Here is a 17,902-nt window from a genome sequence, read left to right as displayed (position 1 = left end):
GCTTTAGCTAATCTATTTGTTCTTACTTGGATTGAGATTTTTTCATTTAAGTTATGTGTTATTACTTCTCCAAGATATTTAAACTGAGTTACTATTTTGATTTTATTACCATTTATGGTGACTTCTTTTAGCTGTGTTGGTTTTTGGGGCATAATTTCTGTTTTTTCAAATTCATTACATATAAACTAACAATAAGCCACTATTTACCATTGAGCTCTCTGCATGCTTGCATCATGTGACCAGTTTGAGCCGTAGCAGCTGGATCTGTTGGCGCCTTTCATTACAACTAACTGTTAACGTTGGAATATACTGATTTTTGCTGGTTACCATGGCAACAGTGACATCACTTGCATGATTTCCAGCAGCTAGAAGCACGCTAGCCTTGTGTCTGCACAGGCAGTTGGATTCGTATGTTCAGATTGTGCACAGTCAATGGCTCACATTCTGATATGAATCATTGCTGTACAATGTTAGCTATGTGGGAGATACCCGAATAGAAGAGTATTATAAAATCTGGCAGTGAGCAGCTGATAGGAAAATACCTCACTTGACACACAGCAAAATATTAATGCTTCTGAAATATAAAAGAGAAGCCCCCTTCCCCTCTGTCCCCTCCCTCCTCCTCCCATAACTGCCTCTGCTTATGAGTCTAACCATGCCAGGTAGAATTCTTAAGTACCATTTTACAGTATATTAAAACATTTTCTGTTCCAGTTAGATTGGTAGTTGTCGAGATAGTCTTAAGATTTCTTCCGTATTTACTACTGTTTGTCACTTCAGGCTATATGGCAGCCTTGGGTTTAACATGCACCCTATTCCTGATCACATTTTTGGTCAAAATATTCTCAGGATTCACAAGTATAGAGTTGTAATAAGTGCAAGTAGTACTTCCTGATAAGAGGCCTTTTCTCTTTTACAGATGAACTTCTTATCAGTGCCTGGTCCTTTCTTAGTACTGTGTGCTACTTACCTATTGGTGAGACTGTGTTCAGTCAGCAGATTGTTGATACAGGTTGGTATTTTTATATTTGGAGCTCTGTCTTCAGATAGCGATAGTGGAATAGAACGAAAATGAAACTTTCTAGAAAAAAACAAACTGTAATGCAACTACATGCAAGAAATCAAGGCATTGTAAAGATTCACATGTGTGTGGAGGTAACACTACTTGTAAAAAGGAAAGATCTCTTTCGCTTTTGTTTATCCTAATGTGTATTTCTGTCCTTCCTATAGCATCTTTGTTGTTTGCAATAAATCTCACTTGTTTAACTGCTTACAGTCCCATGGCTAAATGGTTAGCATGCTGGCCTTTGGTCACACGGATCCCCATAATTGGTTAATTTCGCTGGCATGGGGGCTGGGTCGTCTTCATCATAATTTCATCCTCATCACGACGCGCAGGTCGCCTCCGGGCATCAAATCAAAAGACCTGCATCTGGCGAGCCGAACTTGTCCTAGAACACTCCCGGCATTAAAAGCCATACGCCATTTCATTTCAGTCTCAGCAAACATCAGTGTGCCCGAATTTTGCCTGCATGAGTTCTTATAATGTCTCAAGCCAGTAACATGGAGTTATTGCATTTAAACACGCTGTCAGAATATTAATAGACTTCCTGATTAGAGTTAATTACATCAGGGAGGTATCTCCATGTTTTTCAGTGCCTTGATTCATTTTTTGACCTAATCATTAATATATCAACTGCTTGGTATGGGCCATGCATTTATAGCTTGTATTTTGGAGATTGATGGGTTTGAACCCAACCATTGGATACCATGAAGATGGTTTTCTGTGATTTTCCTTTTTCATACCAGGCATGGACTTTAATTAAGGCAATGGCTGCTTCCTTCTCAGTCCTAGCCCTTTCGTATCCCATCATCGCCAAAAATCTGAGTTAGTGTGACGTTAAACCACTGGCAAAAAGAAAAAAAGTAAATTGTACTAATGTTGTTGTTGTTGTTTGTGACTGCTGCATGAAATCAGAATTTGCAACTAGCCATAGAAAAACAGGCCCAAAGTTAGCAGAACAGAAAGTGTTCCTGCACTATCCTTTCAGGGAGGCCGCCGCTCTGACCTTTGGTTTATATCATGCTGGAATTCACTTGGCTGTTTATTGTTACTTCAAGAACTTAGAGTCTTGCTGTCTAATAAAGCTTCCTGCAAAGTTGGTGTAAAGCATCATGTTCTTAGTTGCCTGTATGAATTGTCATCAACTGAATGAATTTCTTTGGCTTTCAAACTATGGAGAATAATTTGACATAGACACAGACCTATGTATTAAATTGGTGATGCTGTATGGTATAAGTCAGGGTAATGAGAAGGGTATTAAATAACGGATTGAATGACTCTGGGTTTAACGTATTGAGAATCATTTCTGGAGTAACTAAACTGGATAAATTTTATTATGAGGATATTTCCTGAAGTTTTAGTGTGAAGGTAAGTATCATAGAAAAGATCAAAGACTAATAATAATAATAATAATAATAATAATAATAATAATAATAATGTTTTTATGTCCCACTAACTACTTTTATGGTTTTCAGAGATGCCAATGTCCCAGAATTTTGTTCTGCAGGAGTTCTTTTACGTGCCAGTGAATCTACTGATATGGTGCTGGCGTATTTGAGCACCTTCAAATACCACCGGATTGAGCCAGGATCGAACATGCCAACTTTGGACTCAGAAAGCAAGCGCCTTTCCCAGTCTTTCCGAAATAACAGATGCCGACTGGTGAAAGTGCAAACTTTGTTAAGCGATGCCCACTAATGCTGAAAGTTTCTACAGTAAAGACAGCAGAACAATAAATGATATGCGTGGAAGTGTGATGTGTATTGTTTGCCATGAGGACTTTTCTAATGTTGTGTTAAAATACAGTGTGTTAAATACTGCATGTTGCCTTCATATGGATAAAATGAGTAGCCCTTACGTGAGAGAAAGGCTGGCTATGAAAACTAATGCTACCTGGCAGTCCATAGCCAATCAACAGTTTGCGTACTTGGTAAACTAATGGACTTGTTTAGGAAGAATGAAGTTATACCATCTTGTATAGTGAAGACAATCCGAGAACAATATCCCCAAGATTGAGATACATACATAGGATTCTAGGCTGCTGAGGGACAACAACCAGAATAGGCCAATTTCAGGCGTCGCGTCTTTACATTTGTACATTTCCATTTAACATACCGTATATATGAAACTTACCATCTATACAAATAGAGATGTATGCATAATAACGTCTAGATGATACTTAATAACCTCCACAAATTTCGTTGTTGTAAGCCTAATGTATACAATTTTATACAATTTTAAACGTAGCAATCGGTGTTTACATGGAACGGACTTTTAAATTCACGTACCTTTACGTTTTTTAAAATTCTGTGAATTGTGGTAATTTTTATTGGTAATGTTAAGGTATTGTTTACAAGAAGGATAAAGGAACATTTTGCCAAAAAACAAATGTGTAAGTTGCTTAATGCCTTTGTAATATAGTTTAAGGTGATCGTCGCATGTTTTCTTGACAGCGTCGGGAGATTACACGTGCAAATCAGTGCTATGGCGACATGGCATGAAGGGCTAATAAATCTTCAACGTGGCATCAGATACGATTACTGAATGATAAAATGTATATTTAATATCGCAATAAGTAATAATAAGTAAGGGGCGTGATGACGCAGCAGTTGAGCTGCTTGCAACCATCAAGCCGGACTGGGTTCGAGTCCCGATTATGGCATGTGTGATTTTCGATGTGAAAGTCAAGTCCGGTAGTTCGAATTTTGCATTAATGAGGTCCCATGGCTTATGATGGAGAGATTATTGGTCACGTAAAATTACAAGCTTCCTTCCTTCCAATAATAATAATATATAACTATAGATACTGATACTGACATGTGGCCTACTTAATAAATTAAAGTGTTTTTATGAATTGTCACACATTTAATACTAATAACAGTGAATGTAAAATGAACTAAACTGAACATTCAACGCTTAAGTAGCCTACAGCTTGAATGAAAGCTTGATCAGATATACAAAATATAATAAAATGAAAAAGAAAAAAAGAAAAAATTTGTTCATTCTGCTTCTGGTATAGACTCATCAATATACCATTTCCCACGAGTAAAACGAGGTAATGGTAATTTTCTTGCATTTGCAAAAAATTGGGTATGAAATAAACATCACCATCACTTTCAGTTATGGTACAATCATAATGTTTGGAATATTTCTTTCCGTTGTATTTTCAAAGTACGAAGTTACCCACTTTAAATGCCACATCATGGGTTGGATTTCTGTCATCTACTTCAATCTTGTAGTCCGTTGGTAGAGAGTGTGTGGTAGTCGTTTCTGAATAATATTTTCTTGCCTGAACTATGTATTTTTTTAATGGCTCCACATAATGAATATCTTGTGTTCCAGTAGTGCACAGACATCAGCGAAGGGGCTTTCCAGAAGAAGTTTACTCTTTTCGACATCTTCAGAAGGAACAAATATAACATTTGTGTTTGCTGAATTTCTTTTTGCCATTTCCACAACATCATGCAGGTTGATAAGGTCTCTTTTTGCACATAGAGCAACAGTCAAATTAAGTTTTAGTGTCCCACCAACACCGTCAGCAGCAACTTTCCTGTGACCAGACACAAAAAATTCCAACTTACGTTCATTCCAAAAGTTTCCTTAAAAAACGTTAGGTTTGCGAACACGAACTTTCGTTTAAACTGGCTTGCCACCCCATCCAGGAAGATAAACACTGTGGTGATTTCTGGTCGTTTTTCTTTGATGTCTGTTAATATAGTGCTTAAAAGGAGTACGAGGCATATTTGTCATGCTCCATGTGGTCAGACATAATTGCATATGAAGGATGGTTGCGTTGTTGGACTTGTAGAACAGGAAGAAATTGTTGATAAGCCCTGAAGTTTCTTCTGAGCTTTGTGTTTTTCACCAATTGTCGTACTTGTTGGCAGCGTACGCATAACTGGGCAGGTGTCATCTTCCTTCTTTTTGCATGCCCTTCCCTTCCCTTCCCTTCCCTTCCCTTCCCTTCCCTTCCCTTCCCTTCCCTTCCCTTCCCTTCCCTTCCCTTCCCTTCCCTTCCCTTCCCTTTTCTTTCTTTTAAAATCCTCATCATCCTTTTCTCGCGATACCGTTTACAAAGTTCCTTGTGAGTATGTGGCATTATTAAAAATCACCTCAGTTTGAAGACCGATTGCTATTCTAAAATCGTCCTGTACAAGTGAGTGTGACACAGAAACTGAATCCTGTGGGCAGCATGTTGCGCGTCACTTCTCGGTTGCCTGCTCGCAAGAGCGTCATAAACACGCAACGTATTTTACTATCAGCTTCGTATGAAATCATTTGAAATTTTAAACGAATGATTTGGCAGCTTGAAAGGCTGTACAGTATTGGCTTTGCATACCAAATTGTATCCGAATTGAGCCACGCACTTTTCGTCTACAGAAACTTTATACCTTTTACGTCACGTGTTTACATGGCCTGTAGCAATAAATTTGTTGCCTTATCACACCTTATATAAATTGTTAATAACCGAAATAAGTACTTTAATGCAAAGAGAAAGAGCATTAGAATTAACATTTACCATAATTATTTTCATACTTTTTCATCATAATAAACAGTCATTCCTAAAACCGTTGAGAAATATCAAATTAATTTAGACTGTACATAAAGGTTAAATTAACCACACAATTAAAAATTGAAAGACGTCAATAAATGAATAGATATCATAAAATTAAATTTCATGTTTTATCTGTCATAAAAACAAATTGAGTTTTATTTTAAACTGTACTTTTTCCTACATGGGTGGACTATTCTCTGGAATCAGCCAATACTTTCATTAATGACAAATTTAAAAATATATTTAGAATATTTTATGGCAGATATTTTTGAAAATATGATGAAACAAACTTGCTGTAACAATTGAATACCAGTACAAAGAAAATAAATACCTACATTAAATTACATATTTTACATGCAGTTATTTTTAACAGGTGGCAGTTTATAGCTGATGAAAGTGGGTGAAATGGGGGAACACTCCATCCAGGGGCTTAGAGTTAGAGGCTGCAGTAGGGATCTTTTTCTAAGGGAGTGATGTTGAATTGGTGAGATATTAAAACTAATTTTTGATAGCCATGTTTCGTATCTCTCTGAAGATTTCTCTCGATTGAGATCCTTCCTTCAGTGTTTTTGAAGTGCTTGCATGGTTGCAACCATACTCAACATAGTAAACCATGTTTTCACTTTGGTACTGTTTAACAGTAGTTGAATATTCTGAACCAACAGTTGAATTGGTCAGTGGAAAAAAAAACTAAGTCACTTTTTCTTAACTTTTGGGAGAGAATTCAACAGATTTTTTTCAGACTTTCCAAACTTGTTGTGCGCTAAATTATTCACACTGGAAATGGAAAAATTTTCATATACAGGGTGTTTCTGTATTCCCAGTACGGTCTTCAAGGGCTTGCAGTGGGGACCAAGACGGTTAAGTTTAGCTTAGGAACTTGTGTCTGGAAACGTACAGTCTTATTACATGTTATGAGTCTCATTATGATAGCCGTATTTGAGTACAGAATGTAAAAGTTTCAAACAAATTTATTAAAAAACCACCATTCCAATACTTTACAATCTTTAAGTTTAAGGTACAAATATTACATATATGTTAAAATGGGACATGTTTCGGTTAGGCTTTGTAAGCATCTTCAGCCATACTTAATCTAAAGCTAAGTCAGGGCCCTGAACTGGGTTCCTCATTAAAGTATAATACATGTTTTAATACACACGTCAGCAATTTCCCTAACGCAATAGTAGCCACTCCCAAGTCACCGATTCACACCACACCCCCTCCGCCTACTAATGTCCTCAATGCTCCGCCTACCTCCCCTCTCCCGACTCATTCTCCGCCTTCACAGACACACCCCTACAATACACTTAGCAGTAGAATAACTGCCAGATCGTCTCAAACAACCAACAAGGCTAGTCACCTCTCTGTCAACATTAGGGGTAAGCGTTATTAAACTTCCACTCATTGATAGAATGTTCTCCATGTTTCAATACTTACATTTATTTACTTACACATTTCAGTTTTCAACACGCGCTACATTGCGAATTCTTCCACATCTAAGGCTTTATTGAACACCCTATTTATTGAATCTACACTAAACAGCTCACGACTACAATCTATTACAAAGATTATTCTAGGAGTCACCTCTGTACTGAAACTTCAAGTGCCTTTTGACCTTATCACACAACCACTTGGAGTTTACAACTCTACTGTAATTCTGCGTACCTGACTCTCAATCAACATCGTTCAAAATTTTATTTTTCGATATTTTAGTTAATCCACGCTTCATTAATATCAAATAATCTGTACAATCCAAATGCATGCCAGATCATTATGACTTTGTCTCGTTCTACAAATAACCAACTTGTACTTTTTTAGACAAACACTAGTATTCATTCCTTGTACATATAATACTATGACAAGTTCGTTATTGAATTTTAGCTGCATTTTTAGCATCTCTCCATAGAATAGATTTTTATGACTGTTTTATCTTGTATTAAAACATGTATTATACTTTAATGAGGAATCCAGTTCAGGGCCCTGACTTAGCTTTAGATTAAGTATGGCTGAAGATGCTTACAAAGCCTAAGTGAAACATGTCCCATTTTAACATAAATGTAATATTTGTATCTTAAACTTAAAGATTGTAAAGTATTGGAATTGTGGTTTTTTAATAAATTTGTTTGAAACTTTTACAAACGTACAGTCTTTCCGCTACCTGTAAAAAAAAAAAAATCACTATAGCACATGTTCAAATCTCTTGCATTGTACGCGTTACTGACTAGAGTACGTACGTCATTGAATGATCACGTGATGTCTCATTCCCCTACAGGTTTGTTGACATTCCATGCCATTCAGTTGAGTGTGTGATCCACACTGAGACGTGTTGTATCTGCTGTTGTGCTTGTGATCTTCGTTCATACTACAGTACAGAAGTAATAATTTACTACGTACACAGCAGTAAGCTGTACGTACAGTTCACCCGACTTGACATCACTAGACTACTGACGTGGGGTCACGTGAAAACTTGATTTACAAGACCCCTGTGGAATTCGCGGAAGAACTACTGGCGCAGGTTATGGCTGGGGCGGTTGTTGAAGGACCAGGGATTAGTGACCGTGTGTACGAGAACGTAATACGTAGGTACCTTATCATTCCAACATCTCAAACATCTCACAAGCTTCACCTTCCCAAATCATACCACTGCATCTCAAATCCGTTCTATTAATTTACAGAGAAGAGTCCATTCTCACAGGTTATTTAACTAATTCAATTTTTCTGGCATATCTATATAATCCACATATTACCTCGGTTTGAACATCTTCACTGATCATTTATTATTATATAGGATCTATAAATACCTGAATCACCTTGAAGCAAATATATAGTCCATATTCAAATTACTATGACAATCTTTACCAGATAGTAACATTACGAAGAAATTATAAATTTAGCTAAAGCGCTATTCTTCTCAAAATATGTGCTTCATAAGCTCTAAGAATTTATGGGATCTATATACTAATTCATGCAAATAAGCCTGCTAAATATCAATGATTAATCTTGAATCATCAAGAAACCCTAACTAAAATAATAAATAATCTTTTCCCAGTCACACGCGTATAGTGTTCCCTACATTTAATATTATTAATCATAACATTTTAATATTTACAAAATAAAAATTGCTACTGGCATGCAAATCTCGTGGTTTAATATATTCAAATTAAATGTACTTATCGAATGCTGGGTATGGTTTGCTGTCATCTCGAGGTACACTTGAGATTTTACACCATCATGATGACTGCTCTTCTCTTTGATAGTCCTTGGTTCCTCTTCATCCTAACACGATCGATGTCTCGAATTGTGGTCTTCTTAGTGGAGTTTCTAGACGTTTCCTGAAGAAATGACTGCAAGCACTTAGGCGCGATTCTCGTAGGCTCCAGTCCTCGGGGTTCCATGATCACTCACGAACATACAGGCAAAAATGGGAAAATCAGTTACCAAACACTGTTTATATGCTTCAAAGAATCTACTGGTGATTAGATCCACTAATAACTTTAAATAGATTAATCCAAATGGTGGCAAGTTTGTATAAATCACTATTCATTTCCCCATTAATCACACAGTCTAATTAATTGTCACCACAAATGTCGATGGGGTATGCAAACGCTAATTTTATTAGGAATAGTTCTTTAATTTTAGTGAACATCACTCACTCTTAAAATGCTTTAGATCGGTCTCTATTAATTACTGAACGTAATTAGTTGTCTCACTACTTCTAAACAACCTGATGCGTTTGCCCTTGCACTAATGATTGCATCATTAGCTGCAACTGACTGTTGTTGATATTTTAAAGATTAAATGTTGAGATAAGACTTCTATTCATCACCACTGTACATTATCTTGTACTACACGGCTTATTTCACAATATTTTACATCGCACTGATGTGTTTTTCTTCCTCGACACAATACTTCATACATTGATATCCATAGTTCACTCCTAACGTGCGAGTACTGCGGCTACACAAATTACAATGGGATATTGCATCTTTGTCCGGGTTTTATTTATAGTATCTGGACTGAGTGGTCGGGGAGGAGGTAGACCACGCCCCTGGTCGAAATGGAGCTCCGGTAAACGGAATCGTACAGCGACGTGAAAGCAATCAAATTATAGCTCGTGACCCCTATTTTCTACTGATCTCATTTAAAACTAATACGATCAGCGAGTCTTTCACAATCTCATAAGAGTCCTTTTAGAAATTCATGCGTCATGGTTCATCTCGCAAGACCTCCCACCTTTTTTTCCCTCATGTTGCCAGATTTTGGCAGTCATCTTTAGTCTGCGTACTACTATATGACAGGCGTCATTACCGATCCACTATCAAAGTATTGCATTTATATGCATCAACAATTAGCATTAAATACATCGGTTCGAATGAGACCTTACTCATAAATTTCCAGAAATTATCTCAGATGAAGGTGTTCTTCTTCCTCTTTTTAGTTAATTATGGTGAAGTGGCACCAATGAATGCGGTGTTGAATTAGTAAAGGATATTTATTTCTTGGGGGTTAACACACCTTAATTCAGCGCACTCTCCGACAACCTACATTTCCACGCGTAGCGTCATCTCTCCTTCTCGCTCGCACAAAAAGAGAGCGCGATTTCAAGGTTCAGCAGTAATGCGCTATCCTTTTCTCGATACTGCGCAGAAAACTGCTCCCTTCGGGCTGGCGTATCGCAAATTACATCCCAGTTCGGCATGTAGACTGCTAATTACGACATATGTCTCAGAATGTTGCGGAAAACGGCATATATAATTGACTAAACCTCCTAACATGCCTGTGGCATGGTGATGAACGGTTACAATACGTTATTCACATATTTACACTCGTACAGTAATTTATTCACTCTGACACTTTCTCTTCCGTTTACTCCTGTCCATGTACACACAGAGATTTACATCTTTTAACATGGTTTGTAAATTGCATTAGAGGCAGTTGATTTGAAGTTACTGGTCTGTTACGCTTGCTGTGCGCTGCAAGCTGTTGGCAGTCTGTTGGCGGCTCATGACGTGCGGTGGTATGTAAAAAATCAGTCTTGTGTTTCTCCAATAAGGAGCAGCCAAACATAGTTTATTTCATGATAGTAAGGTGCGTCTTGGTCTGTTTAATATATTTATGCAAAAAAATTAAAAATTAACAAAAGGTGACTTAGTTCCTTTCTCCACCGACCGATTCAGTTACACTGTCTACACCTACTGATGGAGTGCAGAATGCAGCACACAAACAGTAACGTCACTCGCTCAAGCTCTGTGGTCTTTTTCTGCTTATATCTCCTGAGCAAAATAAATTAATGCAATAGGGTTTTTAGTATGTTGATTAAAATGTAATATTGCATTCAATTATTAAAGAAAATAAAACTCCAAAGCAAGTTGCGTAGGCCTTTAATGTGAAGCAGGAGAGGTTGTAGTGGTAGCTACAAATAAATTATTATAGAGACTCAGTTTATTCCCAGCAGCTTGCAGACTGAACTGAGACAGGTATGTGTTTGTATGTGTGGTTAAAAAAAAAAAAAAAAAAATCATTAAATCCTTGTAATTGCAGATGATCATACAAAAGAAAATTAAATTGGGCAAGACAGTAATGAGAATGATAAAATGGAGCATTTCTCAGAAGTTATATGAAATATGAATTTCATTTCTTGTAACACTAAGAAATAGGCGTGGAGTGATAATCAGAAAACTGGTCTTCTAGCTCCAATTTCTGAGGTCCAGCAGTCTGTCGTTCATGCAGGTAGGGAGAAGGGTTTTTCTCCCAAAAACTCTGTCTTCATATTTAAATCGGGTATGTAGTTTGGATATTACCATCACGATATAAACTTCATGAATTACGAGAAGTGGCTAAAATTTAATTAAAATCCAACTTTCTCCCTGAAACTGTTTGTGTTTTGATATCGCTTCTTGCAACAAAGTGCGAATTAACTTTGCATCAAATTCCTCTTCCAAAAAAAGCAGACCAGAACTATTTCTTGATTGCACTCGGAAACTTGATTTTAAAACTTGTAGAATTGATGTTGTTCTTGCTCCATTCTAAGACTTCTCCCTAATATAGAAAGAAAGTATGCTTTTAAGAAATTAGGACACTCACCAGTGACAGGATTCGTTTCTTGAGTTTACAAAACCTCAGTGCCGGATGTGCTCATTTCTTTCCATCCCATGTATACCAATATAAAAATGGTTTGTTGTTGCTTCATTTCAGGGGCTATGAACATCGTAGATCATCAGCCAGTGAAATAATAATAATAATAATAATAATAATAATAATAACAACAACAACAACAATGTTATGTGTTTAACGCACCACTAACTACTTTTATGGTTTTCGGAGACACAGAGGAGCCAGAATTTAGTTCCGTGGGAGTTATTTTATGATAATGCAGCGGACACAAAGCTGTTGTATTTCAGCCCCTCCACATACCATCGTACTGAGTTGGAATGGAAACTGGCACCTGGGGCTCAGAGAGTCGGCGGTCTATATTCAGCTGGGGGTGTGCGGATAAGCAGGGAGGCAAGAACCTTCCCCTTTGCACGTGTTTGGTTCGTGCTAGATCTCCCATCCTATAGCTTTTGATTTCTTATTCAGATTAATAAGCACAACTCTGACAGTCTAACATTTTAAACTCTGCTAATTGTTCATTTTTTGAAGTTTGTATTATAATAGGTAAAATAATTTCATTAAATTTTGGAAAAGTGTTGTTTTTTGTCATTTGTGTGTATGTGTAGAATTTCACCATAGTATATTTTATGACTCTTATGTTTTCATGCAGATTTAATGATGGCATTGGTGGAATCCTACAAGGAATTTTTTGAAGAGTCCTTTAAGACATATGAAACGAATGATATTGAACCTGTGAAGAAAGCTGCATCTCACTGGGTTTCTGTTCTCTACTCTTTTACATTGCACAAGGAGGGTGTGGAAGTACTTTGTAAGTAGATTTGCTTCATTCTTTTCCTTTTGAGTTCTTATTTCAGTGTTGTTGATTTGTGAAATGCTGAAGACTAGGTAAGAATTGATTCCATTATGTTTGGTATTTTGACTGTAATTTATGAAAGTCATCCTCACTTTTATTACATTCTTCCTCTCCCTTCAATTTTCTGTTTAAAATTCTTTTTAAACTATTGATGCCAACCAGAGTTAATATGTTCTCGATATGGTATTGAATTTTAAACCTGCAGTGAATGAGTAGACCAGTCTCATGTTAAATTATACAGTACTGCAATTTAGTTACTTTATTTCTGCATATATGAATGACATTCAGTACTTTGAAGAATGTTTTCTGCCTAAGTTATTGGTGAATACACAAATAAATGCTTCCTTTTTACTGTTTGTAGACGAGCATTGTTTCTAAATTCCATGAAATAAGTTGCTATCAGTCCATCATTAAAAAGTCAGGTTATTTTAAAATTATTCTTACATTGGAATTTTTAAAAGTAATTTTAAGATGATTATTTTTGTTTTAAGGAGGGTATCTAGGGATTGTTATACAATTAGTGAAGAAACACTTTCATAGAACTGGTAGATCAAAGAAATTGATACTGAACATCAGTTTAAACTTTTTATTACAAGCCCCTGTGGGTGGGGGGTGCAGACAAAGAATACTCCCACGGTATCCCCTGCCTGTCATAAGAGGCAACTAAAAGCGGTGACCAAGGGATGATGACAATAGAACTATGAGAATACTTGTGATTAGTACCATTACTTGCGGAACATCTTAGGTCGATGTAACTTGCGACTAGTACCATCTTGCGAGGAAAACCCTGGGTCTGCGTTGAATAGCAGCAGTACCATTATGTGAAAAATGCGATGGGTCTAGGTGTTGTTTGTGAGAATGGTGATTGTGTATATTTCACTGATCGGTTCCACTGTGTTCAGAATGGGTCTTCATTACCTATGAGTAGTACCACTTTATGAGAAGCACCATGGGTCTACACTGCCTGTGATTAGTGCCACTAAGTGAGAAACACCATGGGTCTGGCTGGCGCCCATGATTAGTACCACTGTCAATAAAACAAATGAGTCTGTGTTGCCTGAGAGTAGTAGTATCATATGTGGAGCACCATTGATTTGTGTTGCCTGTGGGCATTGCCATAATGTGTGATACACTGTGGGTCTACATTGCCTATGATAGTACCATTATGTGAACAACTCCATGAGTATACCTGGCCTGTGATTAGTTCCACTAAGTGAGGAACACCACGGGAATACCAGCGCCCGTGATTAGTCCCACTATGTGAGGAACACCGCGGGTCTGCATTGCTTGTGAGTAGTACCCTTAAGTGCAAAACACCATAGGTTTGTGTTACCTGTGAGTGGTGCCATTTTGTGTGTGACGTACTATGGGTCTTCATTACCTGTGAGTGGTATCAACATGCGGGAAACACGAGTCTATGTTACTTGCGATTAGTACCACTATAGGAGGAACACCATGGTTCTGCTTTTCTAGTGATTAGTTCCATTATGAGGGGCCAGTGACTTGGGTTTTGTACCCATTTAGATAACGAGTATCATCCCGGTAATTAAAGGCATTGTGAATTGGATCCGATTGTTTTGTTTCATGATCATTTTTTCATCATTCATTTTAGATTCTAGTCAGTGGATACCTTTGAAGTTTTAATTTTAGTTTCGTTCACCTCGTACCATTAGAGCTGATGACCTAGCTGTTAAGCCCCTTTAAACAGTAAACATAATCATCATAATTTTTATTACTACTTTGATAATCAATATTAGGTACTGGAAGATTATTTGAGATCTAGATTCAATAATGGTTTTTATTTGCTGGAGAAAGAGTAGGGTTTCACTGATGGATGGTAATGTTGCAATGTGCATTCACTACTTTGCTGCCATCCATGTAATGTTATTCAAATCCATTTAGTTAAAAAATAATGTTTTGTAAGATAACTGGAATATTCTATCATCTGTTCTGATAAAGGCTATGGAAGTAATCTGTTCCTCTATGTTTTTAAGAGAGAATCATTTTCCTTTCCAATTGACATAGTATTTACATTCTTGATGTTTTTGTCACTTTTATCAGTGTGGTTGTAATATTTTTATTATGTTATTCAGTGTACAAAATTGTATCAGTCTCTTGAGAAATCCCCTCCTTTGGACTAATTAGAACTCTAATTTATACTCATTATAATATGGTATTATAATCTATTAGCTTCATTATCTGAATTGATGATTCTAGTAATCACAAATATAAAGATAGGAATTTTCTACCTAATCAATACATATATTCCTTATAAGGTACTTAAAACATTCTGATATAAAAGTACCGGTTTCCATCCTGTTTGTGGGTCATCTTCAGCTGCTGAAGAATCCATCGTCTTAATAATAACAACATACAATACTAAAACATTATCTATCTTAATTATGAATGACTAATGCTAAATTACAATGATGTGTTATGGTAATAAAATATGCTTGAAAGAGTAGTTTTGACAGTCTAGTATGTTCACCAGTTTGTTGAGACACTGTTTTTGATGTTCATACATATACTCATTCATTAATTAGCATTAGTCATTCACATATTAACTCAACATTAAGACTTTTTAAACTAAAATAAATGTGTCAACATTGCAACACTAGTTTGAATAAATGAGTATATGAATGAACATTTTAGACTTTCAAGCATATTTTATTACCACAACACATCATTGTAATTTAGCATTAGTCATTCATAATTTAGATAGATAATGTTTTAGTATTGTATGTTGTTATTAAGACGATAAAGTCGATAGTTTCTTCAGCAGATGAAGATGAACCACAAATAGGGTTGAAACCGGTGCAGTTATTACATTAGAATGTTTTAAGTACCTTATAAGGAATAAATGTATTGATTAAGTAATATTTGTAATATGGTATACATCAAAAGAAATGGCTTTGAATACATACCTAAATAGGAACAGTGAATTTATGTTTATGGTAACTGAAATATTCAAAATATGCACAGTCACATTGCAAACACACTTCATAATGGTTACACAGATCCTTACATGTACACTGCTCAAAATATTTAGGGGATCCAACAAAAATAATTGGGGGATCAGGTGAGATACCAAAACTCATTTAAGTCTACAAATAAGAGATCCTTTATTTCATTCAGATTATGGTACGATATGCTGTCAGATACTTGTTACTGATATGAGATGGGATATGACAATGAGTGTACCAGTTAAACAGCTAAAAAAAATCTGACATGAACATTACAGCAACTGTCCTCTAGTATGGTCTTCCCAAAAGTTGGGGGATAACTTGCCACTCTGCCATAGGGACAGTTTTCTGCTCTGCATGAGATGTGGGAAGTGTTGGTCTAGTTGTAATACTTCAGTCTAATGCATCCCAGATGTGCTCAGTCGGATTTAAGTCTAGTGAGCAAGCTGGTCACGGCTGACGCTCTATACCTTTCTGGTCCAGCATGTTGTCCACCAACCCAGTTTTTAGTGGACAGGCAGTATCATCCATGAAATGGAATGAATTGCCAACGGTACCAGCATAAGGCACAACAAATGGTTTAAGGATCTCATCTGTATATAATCGTAATTGCACAAAACCTGGGTTACTTATTTAAGTTATGAATGTTCCCCTTCAAGCTACATACAAACCATTACCCATGTTACTATTTCTACAAGACATAATTTATGAATCAAGTGGCTCGACTATACAGATGGGGAATGCCAACTCCCAGATCGACTCAGCAACGTTTCGTTGCTGTAGGAGCGACGACATGGTTCGTCACCAGCCACGGCAGTTTGATGTGTCATTTGGTTTCAATTTAGAATGTGTAGTCGGAGCTCATCAATGTTTTAGACTTGGATTTTAAATTGAGACGTACCAGATTATTTTATTATTGGTTGTTTGTGAACATATTTTCCAATTGGATCGTGGCTGAAGATGACCCAATGTATGTGGGGTTGAAACTAGTACCATTTATATAGGACACTATATTAAGCTAATGGTATTGAATAGGTGGACCCTTCTTTAGCCTTTGATAGTGTTCTCCTTGAGTAGGCTAAGCAATATATTGGTTCTGAAGAAAAAATCATAGCTGGTTTGAGGAAAACAATGCAGCAGTTATGAGCATCATCGTTGCCAAACAGCAAGCTCTTATATCATTTTGGCTAGATCAATCCTCCAGCTTACCGGGCGAGTTGGCCGTGCGCATAGAGGCGCGCGGCTGTGAGCTTGCATCCGGGAGATAGTAGGTTCGAATCCTACTATCGGCAGCCCTGAAGATGGTTTTCCGTGGTTTCCCATTTTCACACCAGGCAAATGCTGGGGCTGTACCTTAATTAAGGCCACGGCCGCTTCCTTCCAATTCCTAGGCCTTTCCCATCCCATTGTCGCCATAAGACCTATCTGTGTCGGTGCGACGTAAAGCCCCTAGCAAAAAAAAAAAAAAATCCTCCAGCTTGAATAAGCCCATTTGCAGGATCTTAAACAGAAATGCCAGACTCGAATCAAAGAAATCAGGAAAAACTGGTGGCAACAGAAATCTCAAGAACATCAAAGGTTATCCAATGCCAGAGACTGGCAGAACTTCTATGCACCCCCTGTGGGTGGGGGATGCAGATGAAGAATACACCCATGGTATCCCCTGCCTGTCGTAAGAGGCAACTAAAAGGTGCCGCAGGGGCTCTCAACTTGGGAGCGTGGGTTGGCGACCAGGGGACCTTAGCTAAGTCTGGCATTGCTTCCACTTACTTGTGCCAGGCTCCTCACTTTCATCTATCATGTTCGGCGTCCCTTGGTCAACTCTTGTTCTTTTATGACCCCGATGGTATTAGAGCATTCAAGGCCTAGGGAGTCTTTCATTTTCACACACTTCATGGCCCTTGCCTTTCTTCATCCTTTACTTCATTTTTTGAAGTGACAGATCACTTCTTTTCCTTCTTCTCTCTCTCTCTCTCTACCCCCTGTGGGTGGGGGTGCAGATGTAAAATACACCCACAGTATCCCATGCCTGTCGCAAGAGACGACTAAAAGGGGCGACCGAGGGATGATTGAATCAGAACCGTGAAACTACTTGTGATTAGTACTATCGCGGGGAACACCATGGGTCGCCTTTACTTGCGAGTAGTACCACTATGTTAGGAACTCAATAGTTTCGTGCTTAGTAGTAGCAGGGTGCGGTTCACTGTGGTTTACAGTACTTGTGGTTAGTAAGTACCATTATATGAGAAACACCACTGGTCTAGGCGTTGCCTGTGGTTAGTAGCACAATATGAGCGACACTGTGGGTCTGCGTTGCCTGTGATTTGTTCCCACTTTATGAGGAACACCACGGG

General features: G+C 37.4%; 1 protein-coding gene across 8 annotated transcripts in view; it reads left to right on the top strand.

Moving 5' to 3' along the window:
* LOC136857920 (protein saal1) overlaps positions 1–17,902 on the top strand; it is a 127,143-nt gene that overhangs the window by 76,904 nt on the left and 32,337 nt on the right. For 7 of the 8 annotated variants that reach the window (XM_067136997.2, XM_067136995.2, XM_067136996.2 and 4 more), the window contains 2 exons: positions 920–1,012; positions 12,382–12,540. In XM_067136997.2, coding sequence (XP_066993098.2) covers positions 920–1,012; positions 12,382–12,540 — 252 coding nt within the window. The remainder of the gene's footprint in view (positions 1–919; positions 1,013–12,381; positions 12,541–17,902) is intronic. The other variant, XM_067136998.2, reaches the window with a different exon arrangement.

Source organism: Anabrus simplex, chromosome 1 (assembly GCF_040414725.1).
Source record: "Anabrus simplex isolate iqAnaSimp1 chromosome 1, ASM4041472v1, whole genome shotgun sequence".
Taxonomy (NCBI): Eukaryota; Metazoa; Arthropoda; class Insecta; order Orthoptera; family Tettigoniidae; genus Anabrus; species Anabrus simplex.
The sequence above is the reverse complement of the archived record's forward strand: the minus strand, read 5'-3'. Positions and strand labels throughout refer to the sequence as shown.